The following is a 23,969-nucleotide window of genomic DNA, read 5'->3' as shown; positions in this document are numbered from 1 at the left end:
GTCCCATGACAGAATTGATGCCACAACACACACTTTAGACCTTCACTTTGACTCAATTTTGTCACTTTACCTTTGGATGGCAGAATATGTGCACAAGCACACAGTGTTTCTTTACAAAGTGACAACATTTTGTCATTTTTCTCTGATTCTTACGACTGGGGATCATTTTATAACATTGCTGTCATCTGTTCGGAAATCATTTTAAAATGAAAAGAAGGAAAAAATTACAAAAAGGGTCAACACTAAAGATACAAATGCACAAAAACTCTTCTAAATACTACCAAGGACTTCAGTGCATTGACTGATCATTGAATATACACCCACTGGCCACTTTATTAGGTACACTTTACTAGTACTAAGTTGGACCCCCTTCTGCCTTCAGAACTGCCTAAATTCTTTGTGGCGTAGATTCAACAAGGAACTGAAAATATTCCTCAGAGATTTTGGTCCATATTGACACGATAGCATCAGATTTGTCGGCTGCACATCCATGATGCCAATCTCCTGTTCCACCACATCCCAAAGGTGCTCTATTAGATGAGTACATGAGTATTTGAGTACAGTGAACCCATTGTCATGTTCAAGAAACTAGTCCTTTATGACATGGCGCGTTATCTTGGATCAATGCTTATGATGTTGTTGATGCCAAATTCTTCCTCTACCATCCAAATGTTGCAGCAGAAATCCAATCTTCTATAGTGCAATTTTGATGAGCCTGTGCGAACTGTAGCCTCAGTTTCCTGTTCTTAGTCAATAGGAGTGGCACCCAATGTAGTCTTTTGCTGCTGTAGCCCATCTGCCTCAAGGTTGAATGTCTTGCGTGTTCAGAGATGCTCTTCTGCATACCTCGGTTGTGACAAATAATTATTTGAGTTACTGTTGCCTTTCCATTAGCTCGAACCAGTCTGGCCATTCTCCTCTGACCTCTTGCATTAACAAGGCATTTGCGCCCACAGAATTGCCGCTCACTGGATATTTTCTCTCTTTCAGACCATTCTCTGTAAACTCTAGAGATGGTTGTGCATGAAAATCCCAGTAGATCAGCAGTTTCTGAAATACTCAGACAGCCCGTCTGGCACCAACAACCATGCCACATTCAAAGTCACTTAAATCACCTTTCTTCCCCATTCTGATGCTCGGTTTGAACTGCAGCAGATCGTCTTGACCATGTCTACATGCCTAAATCCATTGAGTTGCTGCCATGTGATTGGCTAATTAGAAATTTACTTTAATAATTTAATTTAATAATTTAATACTTGGGCAGGTGTACCTAATAAAGTGGCCGCGGTGAGTGTATACTGTTTACTATATATATATATATATATATATATATATATATATATATATATATATATATATATATATATATATATATATATATATATATATATATATATATATATTACTCATCAAAACGTGTCTGTTACAGACATGTTGAAATAGTGGAAAAAGGGTTGCACAAAAAAAATAAACAAGTCTTCCCTAATGAAATCCATAAGGCCACATGAGAGAATTTATGAATGGGAGTCAAGCAGTTTAAGTCATGTGATTATGACAACACGGAAGACTCATACTACTTATATTCATCCTCATACTCATTCATTTATAGCAGTTCAAAATCAATCCAATTCAGTTTAAACTCAAAGAGTTCTGTACCTTCTCAGAACTACTGTCATTTCTGACTGCCTATCCTAAAGAGACATAACAAAAATGCCATGCATGATTTATATTCTGACAGAACTTAACGAACATCAACATCATGGGTCTCAAATTCCTGGAGGGCTGCAGCTCTGCACAGTTTTGCTCCAACCCTAATCAAACACAGCTGATCTAAATAATCAAGGTGTTCAAGTTACATGCACAGTTACTAGAGACTGTTAAGCAGGTGTGAGTTGGAGGTGGTTGGAGCTAAAATCTGCAGAGCTTTGGCCCCCCAGTAATTGAGTTTGAGACCATTGGTCTACATGAATAAATAAACTGTAGAGATATTTCTTTCTGCGCCGGAGTTTAATTGGAAGTGAGACTCTGCTTGTTTGGTTCAGGTTCAGGTGGCAGTGTTCACACTTAATGATTCAAATGAACCACACCAACAGAGCGAGCAGAGTTAGTTTTAAATAACTGTGAACACACCCTTAGCCTTTTATTTTTCAAGTGGTTACTGATGCATGGTATACTGAGCAAGACAAACACCATTCTGTATGCCTTTTACCTACAAAGATTTCTTAATTATCCCAGATTGGGGACAATACACAGGAATTAGCTCAAGTTCACAACTTGAGGCATCCTGTAAGATCATTTCAAGTCTAACTGAATGTTCAAAACCAGTCATAAAAACCAGATTTATACACCGAAAAAATTATTATTCATTGAATTAATTGAAGTTTTTTTAAGGTAAGTAGTTGCAAATAATTTATTTAGGCTGAATTTAAACAAGCAATTCAAAATTTGTAACACTCAACTTAACTTGATTGTTTAAATTCAGCTTATATAAATTGTTTGCGACCACTTACCTTAACATTTTTTAGTAAATCCAATAAAAAAAATTCAGTGTAGGTGAAGTGAATAATAATCTCTCTGTCTGTTGTTAAAGTGAGCCTCATGTAACTGTGCATTAATAATGTGTGTGCATTAACTGTGCATCACTAATAATTATTCATGATATATTACACAAGACAAACACCATTATGTATGCCTCTTACCTACAAATATTTCTTAATTGTCCCAGATTGGGGACAATGTACATGCATTAGCTCAAGTTCACAACTTTGTTAAGGCATCCTGTAAGCTCATTTCCAGTCTGAATGTTCAAATACAGACTTTGGTCATTTCCTCCAAATACTAAATAATCAATGATTTATACGTGAAAAAAATATTAGTTGAATTTACCAAAAAAATTTCTAAGGCAAGTGGTTGCAAATGATTTATTTATGCTGAATTTTAGCAAGCAAATCAAATTTAGTAGCATTCAACTTAATGTATTTGTTTAAATTCAGCATGTATAAATAGTTTACGACCAAAAAAATCGTAAATTCAATGAATAATTTTGTTTCAGTGTTCATTAATAATTATTCATGATATATTGAGCAGCACAAACAGGATTATGCTTCTTACCTACAAATATTACTTAATTATCCCAGATTGGAGACAAAGCACATGAATTAGCTCAAGTTTACAACTTTGAGGCATCCTGCATGGTAATTTCTAGTCTAACTGAATGTCGTTTCCTCCAAATACAAAATAAATGGACGATTTATACACTGAAAAAATAATTATTCATTGAATTTTCTAAGTCTTTTTTAAGGTAAGTGGTTGCAAAAAATGTATTTAGGCTGAATTTAAACAAGCAAATTAAATTTAGTAGCATTCAACTCAATTTATTTGTTTAAATTCAGCAAATATAAATTGTTTACGGACATTTAGCTAAAAAATTGTAAATTCAATGAATCATTTTATTTTCAGTCTTGGTTGAAGTGATTAACAATCTCTCTGTCTGTTATTAAAGTCAGGCTCATGTAACTGTGCATTAATAATGCTGTGTGTGCATTAACTGTGCATCACTAATAATTATTCATCATATATTACACAAGACAAACACCATTCTGTATGCCTTTTACCTACAAATATTTCTTAATTATGCCAGATTGGGGACAATACACAGGAATTAGCTCAAGTTCACAACTTTGAGGCATCCTGTAAGGTCATTTCTAGTCTAACTGGGTGTTCAAAACCAGTCGTTTAGTCCAAATACAAAATAAATGGATGATTTATACACTGAAAAAATAATTATTAATTGAATTTACTAAGTCTTTTTTTAAGGTAAGTGGTTGCAAAAAAATGATTTAGGCTGAATTTAAACAAGCAAATTAAATTTAGTAGCATTCAACTCAATTTATTTGTTTAAATTCAGCAAATATAAATTGTTTACGGACATTTAGCTAAAAAATTGTAAATTCAATGAATCATTTTATTTTCAGTCTTGGTTGAAGTGATTAACAATCTTTCTGTCTGTTATTAAAGTCAGGCTCATGTAACTGTGCATTAATAATGTTGTGTGCGCATTAACTGTGCATCACTAATAAAGTGGTGTGTGAGGTTCAAACTGGCAAACAAAGGAAATTGCAAAAGTGCCACAATGAATCAAGTGCTTGGAATGAATCAAACTGATTGCAGACTATTGGAACTAGACACATATTTTAGAGCAGGTCTGATTACAATATGAGTGGGATTCCCTCCTAAATACCTCCATCAAAATCAACCACTTAAAAAAATGGTTCTATAGATACACTAATATTAATCATAATTGTTCATATTCTGTATGCATGCTTGGTTTCCCACCTGTATAAAATATCAATGCTGGATTTTTATAATAAGAAAAATTAAATAAATCAAGGCTCTAAAGATTAAAAAGTCCAAAACTATACTCCACGTGAGGGAACAAACTGATATGTACAACACTTTCTGATTGACTCAATATTGAGCGCCCTGAATATTAATTTTAGCGTAATTTACGCACATTGTATAAACATACAGAATTGTCAAACACCTGTATTCTACATTTCAAATAATGTTATAACAAATAATTAATGTGGCTATGATTTTTTTTAGAGCAAACCGCAAGCAAGTGTCACTTGTTCAACATACGTGAATTGTGCTTGAATGCATGCATGTATCATACATCACGATAAGCAATACCTTCCATCCGGCAGAGCTGTTGCTGTCTCCTTTATCTTTGAAATAGGGCACATATCGGACCATCCAGTCGTAGATCTGAGACAGGGTGAGCCTTTTGTCGGGTGTGCTCTCGATGGCCCGGGTGATGAGCTCCGCGTACGACTGGTTCCCCCACGCGTTCCGCCGGGAGGACGCCTTGGTTTTGCGCAGCGCGGCTCCGGTCAAGTCGTGAAATCCCCCGGCATCCAGCACCATCATCCTCCTCCTGCACGACGGCGAAGGAGCACGATCCGAATCCACTTGGAAAATGGAGAGATTGAGCGACAGATCCGCGTTCACGACATCACACGAGAAGTCATTCGTCCAGCTGCAGGAGCGAGCCGCGCTGCCCAAATCCGACTCCATATCCACCTGATGAGCCTCTGCTTCATCCTCCTCTATCATCATCTTCTGTGCTTAATAAACCGATGGCAGGTAGATGTCGTCAGGTGATCAAGTATATTCTGAGAAACGCCTCAACGAGTCCACCTTAGCCTATACAGGGCGGGAGAGAGGAGGATGCTGTAAATGAGCGCGCATCATGTTGAAGTGAGTCTTGCTTTTGCAGGAATAATGGGATGCATGTGTTCAGACAGCGGCTCATCTTCAATTTCCATCCCGGTTTTAACTCACTCTGACCACAGCATCCTCCTCCTCCTCATCACCATACTCCTAGTGCCGGTTATTACACGCAAGCAGAACTGGAGCAGCAACAGATGACAAAAGCTTTATACTGTAGTTCCGCTCAATGAGAACTAAAAACTTCACAATGAACGTCGGGAAATATGTCCCATATTTAAACTACCATCTCCTGTGGTAGTTTAAAGCATTATTTATTATTGATATCAAGAAATTGTTAGTCAAAAAAAGGTGCTTAAACGAACAGTTCACCTAAATGTAAAAACGTATTTTTTTCTTGCCATTAATTTAATTTGTATTGTTATTTAACTAATATTATATTTTAAATTATTTAAATTATTTCAAGGTGTTGTGCATTCAGTGATGCTCTTCTGCATTCCTCGGCTGTAACGAGTGGTTATTAGAGTTACTGTTGTCTTCTATTAGCTCGAACCAGTCTGGCCATTCTCCTCTGACCTCTGGCATCAACAAGGCATTTGCGCCCACAGAACTGCCGCTCACTAGGATATTTTCTTTTTTTGGATCATTCTCTGTAAACCCTACTGAGGGTTGTGCATGAAAATCCCAGTAGATCAGCAGTTTCTGATATACTCAGACCAGCCCGTCTGGCACCAACAACCATGCCACGTTCAAAGTCACTTAAATCACCTTTCTTCCCCATTCTGATGCTCGGTTTGTACTGCAGCAGATCGTCTTGACCATGGCTACATGCCTAAATGCATTGAGCTGCTGCCAAGTTATTGACTGATTAGAAATTCGCATAACGAGCAGTTAGACAGGTGTACCCTAATAAAGTGGCCGGTGAGTGTATATAGTACATATACAAGGTGAAAATGTCAGAATATGAGAGGAATTCTGTCAGTGTAACAGACAAAAATGTATATATTCTATGAATAAAAAATGTATTTATTCCCTGATTTGTATTTATTGAAATATCTAACAGATCAAGTGTGCCTAATATTTTTTACTCTGTGTGAATATTAATATAGATATGAAAAATTATGATTAAATATTTAAAATGACAGTTAATTCCATAGGACTACACTGACATTTGTAATAGAAACTGAGTGCAGAAGATTTGACTGAGGATTCTTTTATCTGTGTATCGACTATTGTTTTTTTTTTGTATATCATAGATTTAGAAAAAAGCAAACAACAAACAAAACAAACAGAAGTAAACGTCAGAATGCTGTTTAAACTGTGCAAATCCAGATTTGTGTAATTTTTTGCTCTAAATATTCATCATAAAACAACATAAAATAAACATATTCAGGCAATACAAAGACATCGCCCCTGTGTTACTTTTGTGCATTATTTATTATTGGTATCAAGAAATTGTTAGTCAAACAGAGGTGCTAAAAGGAACAGCTCACCTAAATGTAAAAACATGTATTTTATTCTCATCATTAATTTAATTTGTATTTTTATATAATTATCATTACATTTTAAATTATTCATTTTTTTACTACTACTACTATTTACTGTGTTTACTATGTTCTTTTAAATATACAGTTGAAGTCAGAATTATTAGCCCCCCCCCCCCCCCCCCCCCCCCGCCCCCTTTGAATTCTTTTTTTCTTTTTTAAATATTTCCCAAATTATGTTCAACAGAGCAAGGAAGTTTTCACAGTATGTCTGATAATATTTTTTCTTCTGGAGAAAGTCTTATTTGTTTTATTTTGGCTAGAATAAAAGCAGTTTTTAATTAAAAAAAAAAAAAACATTTAAGGTTAAAATTATTAGCCCCTTTAAGCTATATAATATTTTCGATAGTCTACAGAACAAACCATCATTATACAATAACTTGCCTAACTACCCTAACCTGCCTAGTTGAGCCTTTAAATGTCACTTTAAGCTGTATGGAAGTGTCTTAAAAATATGTTGTCAAATATTATTCACTGTCATCATGGCAAAGATAAAATAAATCAGTTATTAGAGATGGGATATTAAAACCATTTGTTTAGAAATGTGTCAGAAAAAAATCTCTCTGTTAAACAGAAATTGGGGATAAAAATAAACAGGGGGGCTAACAATTCAGGGGAGAATTAATTCATAATTCTGACTTCAACTGTATATGTATAATATAAACTTTAATAATGCTTTGGCAAAACATTTGTTATTTATCATGCCAATAAATTAATTATTGAACTGAATTCAATTGAGATGGAGATAGAGTTTATTATGTATTATTTTATATATCTTTTATCTTTACATAACTGCAACACATTTGAAGCATTTGTCATGCCAAAAGAACTATTTTTTTATTTGAATTCGAATTGAAAGAGAAAGAGAGAGATTATGATTTTGGTGTCTGCATGAATTACAGTATATACAGTATATATTTAACCAATAAGTGAGGTAAGCCGCTGCTTAGGGCCCCAGGAAATCTGGGGTTCCCCAATAAATATCTAGAAGTATAAATTATACCTATAAACTATATATAACATTGTTTTCTATTATATTTTGTATGGTGAGTTAAACAAATACAATTTTAACATTATTAAATATTATTTAGTATACAATCAATATAATATTATTATAATAATGTGATGTTATGTAAATATTACAGAATAAAATATCCATCATGGAGTAATCCAGCAGTCAAATTTATAAACAAATATATGTACTATTTTTATATGTACTATTTTTAGTTGATGTACGTTGGCGGACTTGACATGCAGCGAGGAGCTCACTACCATAAAGGGGTTTGAACCTGGTAAAGAATGGTTCCAGAAAGCAGGTAAGAATAAAATAAAAGCAAAAAAATATATATATATATAATTAAGCAAGTAAATAACAGTGTGAGAATGTGGTGAAATCAGAAAACGTGGTAAAATCAGGCGAGGGCTTTTCTTTTTCTGGATTGCTTTGAAAACTGTCGGTTGGGTTTAGGGTAGTGGGTGGCTGGGTCAATCGGTGCTTTTGAAAACATTATTGGTTGGGTTTAGGGAAGATGGGTATGTCAGTCAGTCATTCAATCAGTCTGTCGACAGCGGCCTCTGGTGGATTTATGTGAGAACAGCAGGCGCGAATGGCACTAGCAAAAGAAATTTGAGATCACAAAAAGCGCACACAGCGTCCACAAAAACGCACCTCCTGGGATGGATTTGTAGCTCACCAGTAATGTTTATAGCAGTTCGTTTTCAGAATGAGCCTGTTGAGCAATGTGGAACCCACCATTTTTTACAGTGCCGAAAAAACTATTGAAACTCTTTGGCCAGTTTTGAACGAGATGGTCTACTATGATTCAATGACTTATGCTAAGCTAAGCTAAAAATTCTCCTGCCAAACCCGGAGATTGGCAGAATGAATTAAAAAATAATAAAGCTCAACTATTTAACTCATTTTCAGAAATAAATAGAAGAGTGTTCCTTTAAGGACAACATAATTACCATCAAGGATCCCCAATTGTGGATAAACAGATGAAATGTAAACCATTGTTTTCTTTGCACTGTCATGACAGTTGAGTTTGCTATAAGGAACAGAGGACAGCCTTGAGGAATATATTCTATGAATAAAAATGTATATATTCCCTGATCTGTATTTACTAAATATCTAACAGATCAAGTGAGCCTACTTTTTTTTTTTACACTATAAATATTAAACTAGATATAAAAATTAGGATTAAATATTTTAATTTACTATTGACTCTATGGGACTGCACTGACAGACTGTTAATATGTAATGATTCTTGTTCTAAACTGACAGATTTTTTGGTATCAGCTATTTTGTATCAAGCATTGTCTAGTTGTCTTTTGCAAATTATAGATTTATAAATAAGCAAATAAAAAATCTTATGAACAAAAAGAGCTGATCGTCAGAATGCCTTTAAATGGTGCAAATCCAGTTTTCTGTATATCTGTATTAAATGAATATTCATCATAATTAAACATGTCAGCACCTTCTGTAATGGGATTAGGGCTTCATTCTAGATTTATATTAGACAACAGTTTATTAAACATTTCTAAAATATTCAGCAAAACCGTTTGATCAACTCTATTTATTGATTGGTTGCATAATTGATTGTTATAATTATTTTTAATATTCCCTGATGGCAGAAAGTCTTTAAAAACTTTTAAAAACACATGTACAGTTGAAGTCAGAATTATTAGCCCCCCTGAATTATTATCCTCCCATGTTTATTGTTTTCCCCAATTTCTGTTGAACAGAGGGAAGATTTTTTTCAACACATTTCTAATCATAATAGCTTTAATAACTCATTTCTAATAACTGATTATTTTATCTTTGCCATGATGACAGAACATATTATTTTACTAGATATATTTCAAGACACTTTTATACAGCTTAAAGTGACATTTGAAGGCTTAACTAGGTTAATTAAGTTAGGCAGGTTAGGGTAATTAGGCAAGTCATTGCATAACAGTGGTTTATTCTGTAGACTATCAAAAAAAAAATAGCTTAAAGGGGATAATAATTTTGTCCTTAAAATGGTGTTTAAAAAATTAAAAACTGCTTTTATTTTAGCCGAAATAAAACAAATAAGACTTTCTCCAGAAGAAAAAATATTATCAGACATACTGTGAAAATTTCCTTGCTCTGTTAAACATCATTGGGGAAATATTTAAAAAAGAAAGAAAAATTCAAAGGGGGGCTAATAATTATGACTTCAACTGTATGTGTCTGTTTGTACTGATAAATTGGTGACAAATCTTCAACAATAAATGATTTTGAATGTTCCACTCATTGACAGGTTATTAATGTGATTTTACACTGGATATGTGAATTTAGTCTTTTCTGTAATTTAACCATTTACCTTAATTTAACAATAAACCTGTACAAAAAACTGTAAAATTACATAAAATATATCTATTTTTTATTTACAGCGCACAGATACTTCTTTTTCATACATGGTCAGTCATCTCTCAGTCGTCCTCTGATGCACTCAGAGCTTTCTTTGTGCTCGGGGTGAATAAGATCAGGGTTGTGTTGACTAAGCCTCAGACACGCAAATCCAGCCTGACTAATTACAAACCAAGCCTAAATGACAGACTACAGTTTCCACAGCCGTTTCACAACAATGTTTAATATATTGCTCGCCATTTCATTGGGGGCTTCATTATGTTAGTGGTATAGTGGTTATATCCTGGCACCACTGTGTCCTTTATCAAGATATATTTCATTGAAATGTAACTAGTATTAAAAAGCCACTTCCTGTAAAATAAATCTGCTAAATGAACAATCGCCTTTGACTCATTCCTTAAAATTGCGTTTTAATTTGGACACCATAAAAATGCTTCAATATTTCAAGACTAAATTGTGATTATTTAAAAGAGTCTGAAGGTAGGGTTGTTGAGCATATATATTATATAATATAAAAATGAAAAGACTATGTGTTTGATGTAATTGATATATTAAGGATTTACCGTTATTCACTGTAAAACAAAATGCTGGGTTCCACACAATTCCTTCATCTTTTCCCAACACAAATCGATTAAGTTAATATTTCTTACATATTTAAGTGGATTGAACATAAAAAATTAGGTTGTGCCCCCCAAAAAATAAACTTTAAAGGGTACATAGGTTACCCCTTTTTTCATATTTAATATAAGTCTTTTGTGTCCCCAGAATGTGTCTGTAAAGTTTCAGCCCAAAACACCCATCAGATTATTGATTATAGCTGTTTGAAGTGTCTATATTATAGCTGGAAAAAAGGTTTTGCTGTTTTTTTGTACTAGGCCTTTAAGGCTATTCCTCCCTGCCCACCGTTCCTACGTGCCTGTCAGCAATTTCCGCCCACGGCTGCCTCAGGAAGCAGATCTCACATAACGTGTGTGAGAAATACTACAGTAAGAACTTTAACAATCAGTATTTGATGCATTTTTTGTGGATTTTCAACAATGAGTCACACACAGTGTCATTACAAAGTTCACACACACAGCAAGAACACAAACATATAGTGCACACACATACACACACACACACACACACACACAAACGTAGCGCAGACATACACACACACATAGCTCAGACACGCAGACACATACACACACACACCCTTAGCTCAGACACGCAGACACACACACACACACAGAGAGACAGAGAGAGAGAGAGACAGCGCGTTAAGCTTTGCACTCGTTTTGCACGCATATGTGACATGATACTGGTAATCTCCACTGCTGTATGGATATCTCTTATATTAATGTACAAAATAAACCTGATTTCACGTCCACAAACCGGGATTGAATCGTCTTCCTTTATAATTGTTCTGACACACGGCTGTGCTGATGAAGTGAATCTGAAGTGAATCGCTATAATTCATTACACACGTGCTCTGTTTTAAAACATGTTAAACTTGTAAAACTTACTCTTGATCACGTTTGATGATAATTAATGATCTTAGCGAACTGAACACACCTTTTATTCCCGGCTGCTTTGCGCTCGTCCTGTCTTGATTATATGATTATACACGTGACTACCGGACATGTTAATGCGCGCAGCTGTCAATCAATATTGGAGGGCGGGGGGACCGCACTCCTACGTCAAGTTGTGGTCGATCTGAAAACAGCTCCAATTGGTCCACCGTTTTTATGTTGTTAAATTTGAAAAAAAAGGACTGCGTGTGTTTATATCACCCCTATATCACAGTTTATACTCTATACTTACACACATTTGTGTCCAAACAGCTTGAAAAGTAGATTTTTCACCATAGGTGCCCTTTAAAATTGTGTTATTTTAACTAATTTTTAAATAAGTTGTTTGAACAAGCAGCAAAAGTCCTTTTTTTTGAGTGTTGAATTCACTCAGCCAATCTCCAAGTCTGGCGGGAACACTTTTAGCATAGCTTAGCATAGATAATTGATTCAGATTAGACCATTAGAATCTCATTCAAAAAACAGTTTTAATAATTTTCCTATTTAAAGCTTGACTCTTCTCTAGATACATTATGTTCTAGGTTTTAAATAGAAAAAGTTATTGAAACTGGTCATTTTTGAGTGAGATACTAATGGTCTAATCTGATTCAATTATCTATGCTAAGCTAAGCTAAGATAAGCTAAGCTAAGCTAAGATAAGCTTATAGTGCTCCTGCCAGAACCGGAGATTGGCTGAATGAATTAAAAAATAATAAAATTCAGCCGTTTAGCTCATTCTTTCATTCATTCATTTTCTTTCAGCTTAGTCCCTTTATTTATCAGGGGTCACCACAGCGGGAGGAACTGCCAACTCATTCATTCATAAATTTTCTTTTTGGCTTAGTGGCCATAGCAGAATGATCCGCCAACTTATCCAGCATATGTTTTGAAAAGCGGATGCCCTTCCAGCTGCAACTCAGTATTGGGAAACACCCATACACACAATTTCATCACTCATTCCCACACACACACACTACGACCAATTTAGCTTGTTCAAATCCCCAATAGCGCATGTCTTTGGACTGTGGGGGAAACCGGAGCACCTGGAGGAACCCACACCAACATGGGGAGACCATGCAAACTCGACACAGAAATGCCAACTGACCCAGCCGGGACTCTAACCATCAACCATCTTGCTGTGAGGTGACAGTTCTAACCACTGAGCCACCGTGTCGGCCACACACACATATATATATATATATATATATATATATATATATATATATATATATATATATATATATATATATATATAAAATAAAAATACTATGCGCTTCATGTAATTGACATGTTAAGGATTTACATTTTCAGCCATTAAAGGAACACTCCATTTAAAAAATCAACAAATGGGCTGATTTTACAACTGCCCTAGAGTTAAACAATTGACTCTTACTATTAATCACCGTAAAAAAAATCCAGGGTTCCACACAAATCCTTCATGTTGTCCCAACACAAATCGATTAAGTTAAATTATTAGGATGTCCCCAAATAACCTTAAGAAGTGTGATGTTTCAACTCATGTTAAGGTAGTGATGGGAAGTTCAAATCATTTTACTGACCCTTAAGTCTCGTTCATTGACATCTTTTTTTGAGTCATTTTGTTCATTTTGTTCAATTTGCCGGAGTAACATTAAAATGTTATGAGATGATTTCAAACACATCAACTAGCCCAAACGTTGATCACACTACAAACAAGTCATAACCACAATGCTACTATACAATGCAAAGCTACTATATTAAGAAAGATCAAATAAGACTTCATTGTTTGCCTGGTCTTTATGATTGTCAGCTCACCTCTTCTGACAGGTCTTCAAATTTGAGTGGTTCGTTCACCTGACACTGACAGTCCCATATAAGCTTAACCAATGCATAAAGTCTGAGCTGGAAACACCTATGCATAATTCACCCTTATAGTCTTGACAGCATGTAAAGAGATGACTCAAACCGAGGACTTAGGAGATGAACTGATTAAATCTTTTTCCGGCTCTAACTGTATATGATTGGCTTCTGTATTTCACGTGACGAACGAACGACTCAAACACGATAGAGGACTCGAAAAATGAACTAATCTTCTACTCCACCTACACAAAAGTACATGTGCACGAATGAACGAATCCCTGAGAGGACTCATCATTCTCGAGTCACATAAAAGATTCTTTCAAAATGAACAAATCGTTCAAGAACGACCCATCACTAGTTTGAATATGCAGCAAAGTCATTTTTTAAAGTAGTGAACCCATTTAGCCAATTTCATGGTCTGGCGGGAACACTTTTAGCTTAGCTTAACATAGATAATTGAATCAGATTAGACCATTAGCATCTCACTCAAAAATGACCCGAGTTTTGATAATTTTCCTATTTAAATCTTGACACTTCTGTAGTTACACTGTGTTTTAAGCTTTAAATAAACTAAAAAAAAAGTATTATTTTTGCTACTTGTTCAAACGATTTTTTTTTGATGAAACAATGTCAATTCTGAAAACGTAGACCTTTACGTTTATAGATTTCTGAAGATTGCAAATTATGTAGCCAGAGGAACGTATGGCTGCATTTCATCTTTAAAATGAATGCTACGGGGTTGTATGACGCCGTTCTTTTTCGTGCTTACTAACCGCAACTAACCGCTTACCTCCATATGGACGGCTTTCCCCACTCTAACCAGTTTGTCCAGTAGCTCGCCAGCTCGACTTGAGACGCAGAGAGGAGTTGACCACAACGACAGGGTTCGATTCTGGCGAAGAATGGTTCCAGAAAGCAGGTAAAACAAAAACAGAAGCCAAAAAATAAAATAAACAAGTAAATAGCAGGGTGAGAATGAGGTAAAATCTGAAAACGTGGTAAAAATCAGGCAAGGGCTTTTCTTTTGTGGATTGTTTTGCGTTGGGTTTAAGGAAGTGGGTGGGTGGGTCAATCGGTGCTTTTGAAAACACTATTGGTTGGGTTTAGGGAAGGAGGTGGGTGGGTCAGTTGATTGGTCAGTCTTTCAGTCAGTCAGTCAACAGCGGCCTCTGGTGGATTTACATGAGAACAGCAGGCACGAATGGCACTTGCAAGCGAAATTTGAGATCTCAAAAAGCATACACAGCAGCCTCTGCTGGATTCGCGAAAACAAAAACTGCAAAAAAAAGTAGCTCCTGGGTTGTAATTGGTGCTCTCCAGAAATGTATATAGCGGTAGGTTTTCAGAATGAGCCTGTTGAGCAATGTGAAAACCAGCATTTTTTACAGGGTAGAAAAAATTATCGAAACTCTGGCCATTTTTGAACAAGATGCTAATGGTCTAATCCGATTCAATGACTTATGCTAAGCTAAGCTAAAAATTCTGCCATCAGAATGGATTCAAAAACAGTAAAACTCAACTATTTAACTCATTTTCAGAAATAAATAGTGGAGTGTTTCTTTAAGGACAACATAATTGCCATCAAAGATCACCAATTGTGGATAAACAGATAAAATGTAAACCAGTTTTCTTTGCACTGTCATGACAGTTGAGTTTGCTATAAGGAACAGAGGACAGCCTTGATTACATTACAGAACAAATACAAAAAAGGATAGAATTAAGGGATTAAAGGGTAGAAACACACTTAGACATTCCGAGTGTGACATAATCCACCGCAGTCCAAATCCTCAGAACATCCACATACAAGTTTGTCTTTGTCTCCACCCAACACGGCCACATTCGCATTACACAATACACCCACAGAAACCCAGAAATGTGCGCAAATAACTGTGATCTCACACTCAGGACATTATCAAGCTCAACACAAGAGCAGTTTAAAGCACTAGGGTGTCAACTGGGTGTTCTCCTTATAGCTTTCTACAATGCATCATGTGTTGCGCATCCTTGTGTCAAGGAAAAGCAGAAACACGGAGGTCACGGTCTTAACACGCTTCATTCCAGGCATTCCCGAGGGCAGGCAGAGCAAATCTAGGTTAATTACAGGGCAGAAACGCTCACTGTAGCCCATCACTTCTGCATAAACAAGCGGCCATCACATGCGCTTCATTCAAGTTCATTTCATAACACGTTTGTATTATTCTTCAGAAAACCAGAGCTTCAGAAATTGTAATTTTTTTAAAACGGGCCTGACTTAATGGTGAGTAAAGAACATTAAAATTCATTCGAAATGCTAACAATGATGAAGAACACTGATTTGAAACATTCTTCAGAGGTTTCTGCCCCAAATTTGTTCATTCAAATCACTATTCCAAAGATGCTTTAGTCTACTGAGATCTGGTGACTGTGGAGGGAATGTTTTTAAAATGAAGTTATGTCAGTTTTAGATGATTTATGCTTTAAACGCATTGAAATTAGTTCAGTATGACACTTGTAAGCAGGAGCATACACTCACTGGCCACTTTATAAGGTTTTTATCACCTTTCCAACTGCTTGTTAATTCAAATTTCTATTCAGCAACTCAATGCATATAGGCATGTACACATGGTCAAGGCGATCTGCTGCAGTTCAAAATGATGCTACAGGTCAGAGGAGAATGGCCAGACTGGTTCCAGCTTATAGAAAAGCAACAGTAACTCAAATAACCACTCGTTACAACCGAGGTATGCAGAAGAGCATCTCTGAATGCACAATATGTCCAACCTTGATGTGAATGGGATGCAGTAAGGTGTACCTAATAAAGTGGCCGGTGAGTGTATATCTCCTATTCTGATTTTTTTCTGATTTTAATTTTCGTTTTTCAGTTTTCTGCATTTACAAAATACAATTTATATAAACAAGAACCATGCACTCTAAAATACGCTGTGTTGAAAACAACACCATTTCAGTTGATTTGGCAACACAGTGCTGGGTTAAAAACAGCACAAGCTCATTGTGAAAATGTACCCCTGTATACATTTCTGGAGAGCAGAGCTACATATGTCTGCATTTCGTCTTTAAACCGAAACCTATGGGGCGGTATGATGTTGCAAAATGGCTTCTGCTTCTTTTCACAGTACCAGCTGACCACTTACTTCCGTGTGGACGGCTTTTCCGCTGTTACCAGTTTTCTCAGTAGTTCACCATGTTGGCAGACTTGAGAACCAGAGAGGGGTAGACCGTGATGACGGGGTTCAAGTCTGGCAAAGAACTGAGTTTAGAAAGCAGGTAAAACAAAAGGAAAAAAAATAAATAAACAACAGGTATGAACAGGGTGAGACTGTGGTAAAATCTGGTGAGATCTGAAAACGTAGTAAAAATCAGGCGAGGGCTTTTATTTTTCTGGATTGCTTAGGAAACACTGAGGATCGGGTTTAGGAATCGATCGGTCAGTCAGTCGGTCAGTCAGTCAGTCGACAGCAGGCTTTGGTGGATTCACGCAAATGGCACCCATGAGAGAAATTTGAGATCTGAAAAAGCATACACAGCGGCCTCCAGTGGATTTGCGAAAACAAAAACTGCTAAAAAAAACCCTCCTGGAACCTATTTTGCGATCTCCAGAAATGTATATAGGGGTACGTATCAGTAATGACCTTGGCTTGGCTAAAAAGAAACGTATCCAGCGCTGGGTTGGCTTAACCCAACCGGGTGGGTTGTATGTTTAAACCCATCATGCTGGGATGTAATTTTTAACCCATTTTTTTTAGTAAAAATAACTACACTGCAGGTTTGAATGTAACCCAAAAATGGGTCAGAAATATAATCTATAAATTTTGTGACTTAAATGACCAAAAACAAATCTATTGCAAACAATAATTCAGCAACGTTTTAATATTAATTATAATAATTCCTTACATTTTTATAGTGCTTTTCTGGACATTCAAAGTGCTTTCAACATTTTTGGGGGAATCTCCTTATCCATTACCAGTGGTTTATTCATGTAACAATGAAGATATATTTAATTTGGTTTCAAAATGTATCACAATCACAAATACTGTGGAGGCTTTAAAACTGCGTCAAAGTGACAAATTTAGTTTAAGACACTATCAAATAATAATTTATTTCAACATCAAGCGCATAAACAACATCCTGCGATTATAGAATCATCAGTAAGAATAATCATATAATTGTGGTGTAGAAAAATTGAAGTATTTAGAACAAATTATAAAAAGAAACTATATTTGAAACATGAAAATGTTTCATTACATGTACATAAACATTTTAATGGTGAACATGATTAATAAATAGTAGTTTATTTGCAGTTTAGTAGTTTTTACAAGTAACATTTACAAAAAGGGTGCACGGTGGCTCATTCCAATTAAATTCACGTTTATCTTTAGTGCTTTTCACAATTATCATTCCAAAGTGGCTTTCCAAAAGGTGCATTGTTAAATTACAATCAAAATAAGAAAGCTAGTTCTTAAGATAATATGCAAAATACAGCAAATAATTAACATGTAGGCTAATTATATGATGTCGATCGTTCATTTAAAGACGGTCTTTCAACCGGACATGACAAATTCTGCTCAAAACTTGTAACTTTTTAAAATACATATTGTATTTAAATGTTTTATTTACCATTTTATCAACTACAAAATAAATAAATAAATAAATCATCAAAAATATTCAAAATTAATGCATCTCAGTCCTAACATCTCTTATCCTCTGACGTATGAGTCAGTAGGTCATGTACTCGCTTTTGAAGTGGCGGTTCTTTTGTTGCCGTCAACCTGACAGCTTCCATAGCAACTGTACCTTAATATTCTTTACCACGCCCCTCTTACTGTTGGTTTGTTAAGAGAGAATGATGTGCAAAAAGAAAGCCCCGCCCCCTGCTTAATATTCCGTTTCAGTTAGAAGTGCATCAACATACTGAAATAAAAGTCTCAGCCACTTCTGTTACACATAGATTTTTATCTAGAGTCAAATAAATGACTTTACTGTTTGTTCAAGCTACTTATTTAAAACTAGCTGAAACAATTGAAAAAAAGCTGAAAAAAAAAACAATTTTTTTTGGGCACAACTTCATTGATTTATATTCAATCCACTTAAATTTGTTAATTTGTATAAAGCTTTAAATAATCTAGCTCCTGTTTATCTAACCAATCTTCTGTCTCGCTACAATCCAACTCGCTCTTTAAGGTCTCAAAACTTAGGGCTTCTGGTAGTACCTAGAATAGCAAAGTCGAGTAAAGGAGGTCGAGCCTTCTCATTTATAGCTCCTAAACTCTGGAATAGCCTTCCTGATAACGTCCGAGGCTCAGACACACCTTCCCAATTCAAAACTAGATTAAAGACCTATCTGTTCAGTAAAGCATACACTTAGTGCACCACTTAGGGGGCTTCCACACAGGTTTTGCATCTTGTTGATATACACTGTGAACATCAGCTACACTAATTATTTTCTTTATTCTCCATTTCCACCTGGGGATACTCTTCCCGAGGCCCTCAGACTATGCAGAGTCACTGATTCGATCCAAGACCTACGACGAGATGATCCCAAGGTTTCCATATCCTGGACCAGGCCGAATCCTGAGCAGCTACTGTGATGGTCATGGAAGAGTGGAGAACATGAGACTGATTTCTGTGATGCTCCAGAGACAGACGAGTCTTCGCTAAGGCCAGCTTCCAGCCTCCGCCACTGAGACTGCAGCTCTGCACAAGACGTTTGGCCAGCGGAGAAATTAAAATGATCGTGCCCAACTGAGCCTGGTTTCTCTCAAGGTTTCTCTCTGCGCATCGTTGGATTTGCCCTTCAATATTTGGACTCTCAGTAGTGATTATTAAACCACTGAACTGAGCTCAACTGAACTGAACTTAAACACTGAAAACTGAACTACACTGTTCCTATTTACTGTGACCTTTTATGTGAAGCTGCTTTGACACAATCTACATTGTATAAGCGCTATACAAATAAAGGTGAATTGAATTGTTAACTTAATTCCTTTATGTTAACTTAATTGTGTGGAACTCAACATTTTTACAGTGTATTGGCGAGAGACAATATACCGCTCAAAACTTGTAACTTTTTTGTAATCTTTTTTTTTTATTTAAAGGTTTTATTTAGCATTTTATTAATTACAAAATAAAACATCAAAAATAATCCAAATAAATGTATCTCAGTCCTAATACAACGTAAAAAGCAATTGGTTACTTTAAAAAGTCAGTAAACCTATTGACTTAACTCTTATAATTATGCACATTGTTTGTTTACTTAATAATTATAAGACAACATGTTTACTCTCTTTTCTTTTAATGTAAAGTCAACTGATCACTTTTTACAGCAGCACTGAAGCAAAAAGTCAATAGGTCATGTACTCTACATGAGTCTTTTTGGATCGATCTTCCCCAGGTGAACGAGAGGTTTGAGCTGTTCTGCCAAGCTTCTCATGTTCTCAGACACGGTGTCCTGTCCCACAGGACCCAGATTGCTCAGCTCAACAAGATACAAGTGACGGCAGCTCCATGTTTCAAGGAACCAGCACACATGACAGTTTGCTCACCATCACTTTCTTCGCACCCTTATGGAGTTTGGAGTGGAGATCCTTCAGTTGAGGCTAGCCTAAGGGCTTCCATTGCAGCTGTATATTAATATTCCTAACCACACCCCTCTTACCATTAGTTTGCTTGACATTAGTTTGCCCGCCCCCAAACTCAATTATCAGTGGGCTCTATTTTAACGATCTAGGCGAAAAAGTCTAAAGCTCATGGCGCAAAAGCATTAAGTCTGAGTCCAAATCCACTTTTGTTATTTTCAGAATGGAAAAATAGGGTTTGCGCCCCAGCGCATGGTCTAACAGGGTTGTGCTTATTCTCTTAATGAGTTATGGGTGTGTTTTGAGCATAACATTCATTAAGTGAAGTTTATTTATAACGCTGCGGTCACACTGGGCTTTTCCTCCGATAGACTTCCATTCATACGCACGCGAATGCGTCAGACCGGAAACGCAGGGTCATGCGTTAAGTTTCGCAGTTCGTTGCAGTGCAAAGTTCAAGCTTGGTGAACTCTGACCTGCGAAATCGCATCACTTGACTGCGTGAGACCAATTGAGGATCAAAACAGGACCTCTCTGGACAGAAATTTAAAACATGGAGCAATCGCTTGCTTTTTTTAAAGTCTAATCATCTTGTTTATTCCCGCCCCTTTTCACAGCGCCGCACGACAGAATTTCGCACAGACAAAGCCTAGTGTGACCGTAGCTTGAGGATCATGTGCTTATGATTGCTTGCGGCCGGTCCTGCATTATCCAATTTAAGATTCACCAATCCAACGATTCCTATGCCACTATAAATACCCTAAGTTCCATATAACAGCCATCTTCGTTTTGAAGAATCCTCCCTTCCACCCCTACTCCTCCTCCTTTCCTATGGGTGGCACAGTGGCCCAGTGGTTAGGACTGTTGCCTCACAGCAAGAACGTCATTGGTTCTAGTCCTTACTAAGCCAGCCAATGATTCTGTGCAGTTTACATGTTCTCCCCGTGCTCACGTGGGTTTCCCCAGGGTTCCCCGGTTTCCTCCCACCATTCAAAAACATGCAACATAAGTTAATTGACTAATCCAATCGGCATATTAGACATGCTCCTAGTAAGTAGTTACAATCACTATTTGTTTATTAGCTACTACAGCAGGGGAGTTCTCGAGATCTACCTGAGCTCAAACTCCCCTCTCGCCCTGCAAACGGGAGGGAGCCCTCAGGTGATTATGAGCTCTCCTGGGACAACATGCCAAACAAGCTTTATAATCAATCATCAGCTAGGTGAACTCTTGAAACCAATCCGAGTCTCATCTCCCATTCCCTTTAAGATTCAGTTGCGTCGCGTCATGACGCATTTGCTATTTACATGGCGGACTTTGTAAGTGGAAAAACTGAACGCTTCACTAGCGAGAAAACATTTAAAAAGACCATCTGCAGCACGAGGATTAAAAACAAGCCTTCTTGATTCGGCTTCTTTACTTCTCTTTACTTTACTTTTACTCTACTCCTTTACTTTCATGGATAAGGAAACAGTGAAAACTCACTCCACTGAAGACATCCATTAGTCTACATATTTAATATAGTTTGTTAAGCGCAAAGATTTGTTTCAAAACTATTTCTAAATTTAGTTCTAATTTACATCAAATAAATAAATGAGTAATAATAATGAAGTGTGGTTAAAAAATTGAGTTATATCCAAACACAGATCTTATTCTGATGCCCCATATGGTGATGCATACATTCCCGACAGATGGACAAATCTAAACTTGTTTTTATTAAAACAAATATAAATATGCTTAAAACAAACAATACAGCTAATAATAATAATGATAACATAATACAAAATGCAAATTGTAATGAATAAACTGAAAAAGCCCCCCAACATGAAAGCAGTGTTTTTTATATTTATGTAGAAAATAATGATTTTTTGTAACATTTTAATCCTTTAATTTTTTCATATGTAAAGACATTTGTGTATTGCTGTACATCCTGTGTGTATTAAGCAATGTGTAAGCGTTTGGACCTGCTAGGCCCACACGGAATCTGCGCACGCAGAATTCCCCAGATTTTTAGTCCATCATTAATTCTGTTTATTTACTTGAGTAAATGTGTGTAAATCTATATTTATTCAGTTTTTAAATTAATTACAGTAATATTATTGACTAATATGTAAATGTTCATCTGATTTATGTACAATACAGTCTTTTAGTAGAGATATTGTATGAGAGACTTGCTTTGTTTACCAAATGAAGTGAATATAATTGGATTTGCATTTTAAACATTAAATAAAAGTTTAAAAGGTATTACTTTTTTTTCATATATTAAGGTTTTAGTTATGATACTCCCAAAATCATTCCGCAGAAATCTGCAGATTTTTATCAAAATTCTCTGCAGAAATAGCAAAAAAACGATTCCGTCTGGCCCTACGCATAACTAACGCTCTCTGTGCTGGACCTTATGGCCCGTTTCCACTGAGTGGTACGGTACGGTTCGGTTTGGTTTGGTACGCTTTTATAGCCGTTTCCACTGTCAAAAAGCGTACCAAACCGAACCGTACCGTACCACTTTTTCAGCACCCTTTCGAAAGGGTACCAAAAGGCGGAGCTAGACGCGCAGCTGAACGCTATTGGTTTACAGAGATATGCCATTCGCTTACGCAACAAGCCAGAATGAAAACAAAAAACCCGCCATGTTTAAAATACACGCACAGCGAGAGATTACAGCGGAATTATTTATACATATAATAACGAGCCATGGTCGACCCGGGCTCAAACGAATCTTGATAAACAGCCACAAAGCCATGGAGTAGAGCAGATTTACCCTGTGCCGCGAAGTTTTTTTACGAGGCAGTCTGAGGCGCGAGCGGTTTCGCTTTCTTGCTAGCGCTCGCGCGCATCTAACATTATATCTGAAATAACAAACCTCTTGAGCTGATGATAATAACCTGCGCTTGATTATTGACGTGCTTTTGAAACCCGATCCTGTCAGACACTGACAAACGCGAGAGTGAAGCGCGGAAAAAACAAGAGAGGAGCCGGAAAAAAAGGAGCACATTATTTTTGAGCAGACGTGAACACACTGCCTTATTTAATTATTATTGTTATTTTCACCTTTTGGACTAATATGAACTCAGAATGATGGAATTACTGTCTAACAGAGGCTACATGTGCTGCTGAAGATTATAGACACAGATGAGAGGTTTTCACTGACTGTAGGCTATATATTGTGCTGTTTTTGAACCTAAATACGGACGAAATGTCTGTTGTGTGTAGTTCTTCTGTAATTGATAACATATCGGAGACTGTAAGGGGCTGTTTGTGTTTATATATGTTCATTTATTTAGTTATTTAATATAATTACTAACAGTAGGCTGTTTCGCACTGTCATTGATCTGCAGTTATAATCAACTCATGTTCATTGAAAAGTTAGTAATAAACATTTCTACACAAGTATTTATGTGTATGAAGCATCTGTTTTATGAGAAGTGCTTTTCAAATGATATGTAAGTGACCCATACAGCTTAATTGTAGACATTTCCTCCAGCGAGAATGACGTCGACTGAAACTTTCTGTCGTACACCACGCCCACCAAAAGGGTACCCTTGTTAGTGGAAACGCAAGCTTGATATAGGTGACCCGTACCAAACCGAACCGTACCGTACCAGTCAGTGGAAACGAGCCTTAAGTCCAGCTTTTAGTTGGTCAATGGCACGGTCTATTTCAGTTCCTTAAAATAGCAACTTGCCAACAATGCGCCTTAACACACCACCTTTTTAGACCAGCACACCCATTAGTCCACAAAGTGGCGCAAATACATTTGTTATTCAAACAACATGAAAATTATGGTTGCGCTGCTCTGAAAATAGCAACAAATTGCACCAAACACATCTTGCGCCGA

The 23,969-nt window shown here is 36.4% G+C and overlaps 1 protein-coding gene across 1 annotated transcript in view; it reads right to left on the bottom strand.

Annotated features, from left to right (window-relative positions):
* Positions 1 to 5,254, bottom strand: part of foxo6a (forkhead box O6 a) — a 49,969-nt gene extending 44,715 nt beyond the window's left edge. The window contains exon 1 of the mRNA XM_056475551.1: positions 4,693 to 5,254. Coding sequence (XP_056331526.1) covers positions 4,693 to 5,118 — 426 coding nt within the window. The 5' untranslated portion in view covers positions 5,119 to 5,254. The remainder of the gene's footprint in view (positions 1 to 4,692) is intronic.
* Between the last annotated feature and the right edge of the window lie 18,715 nt (positions 5,255 to 23,969).

This window comes from Danio aesculapii, chromosome 16 (genome assembly GCF_903798145.1).
Source record: "Danio aesculapii chromosome 16, fDanAes4.1, whole genome shotgun sequence".
In the NCBI taxonomy this organism is placed as follows: Eukaryota; Metazoa; Chordata; class Actinopteri; order Cypriniformes; family Danionidae; genus Danio; species Danio aesculapii.
Note: the sequence above shows the minus strand (reverse complement) of the source record. Positions and strands in the feature narration are given on the sequence as shown.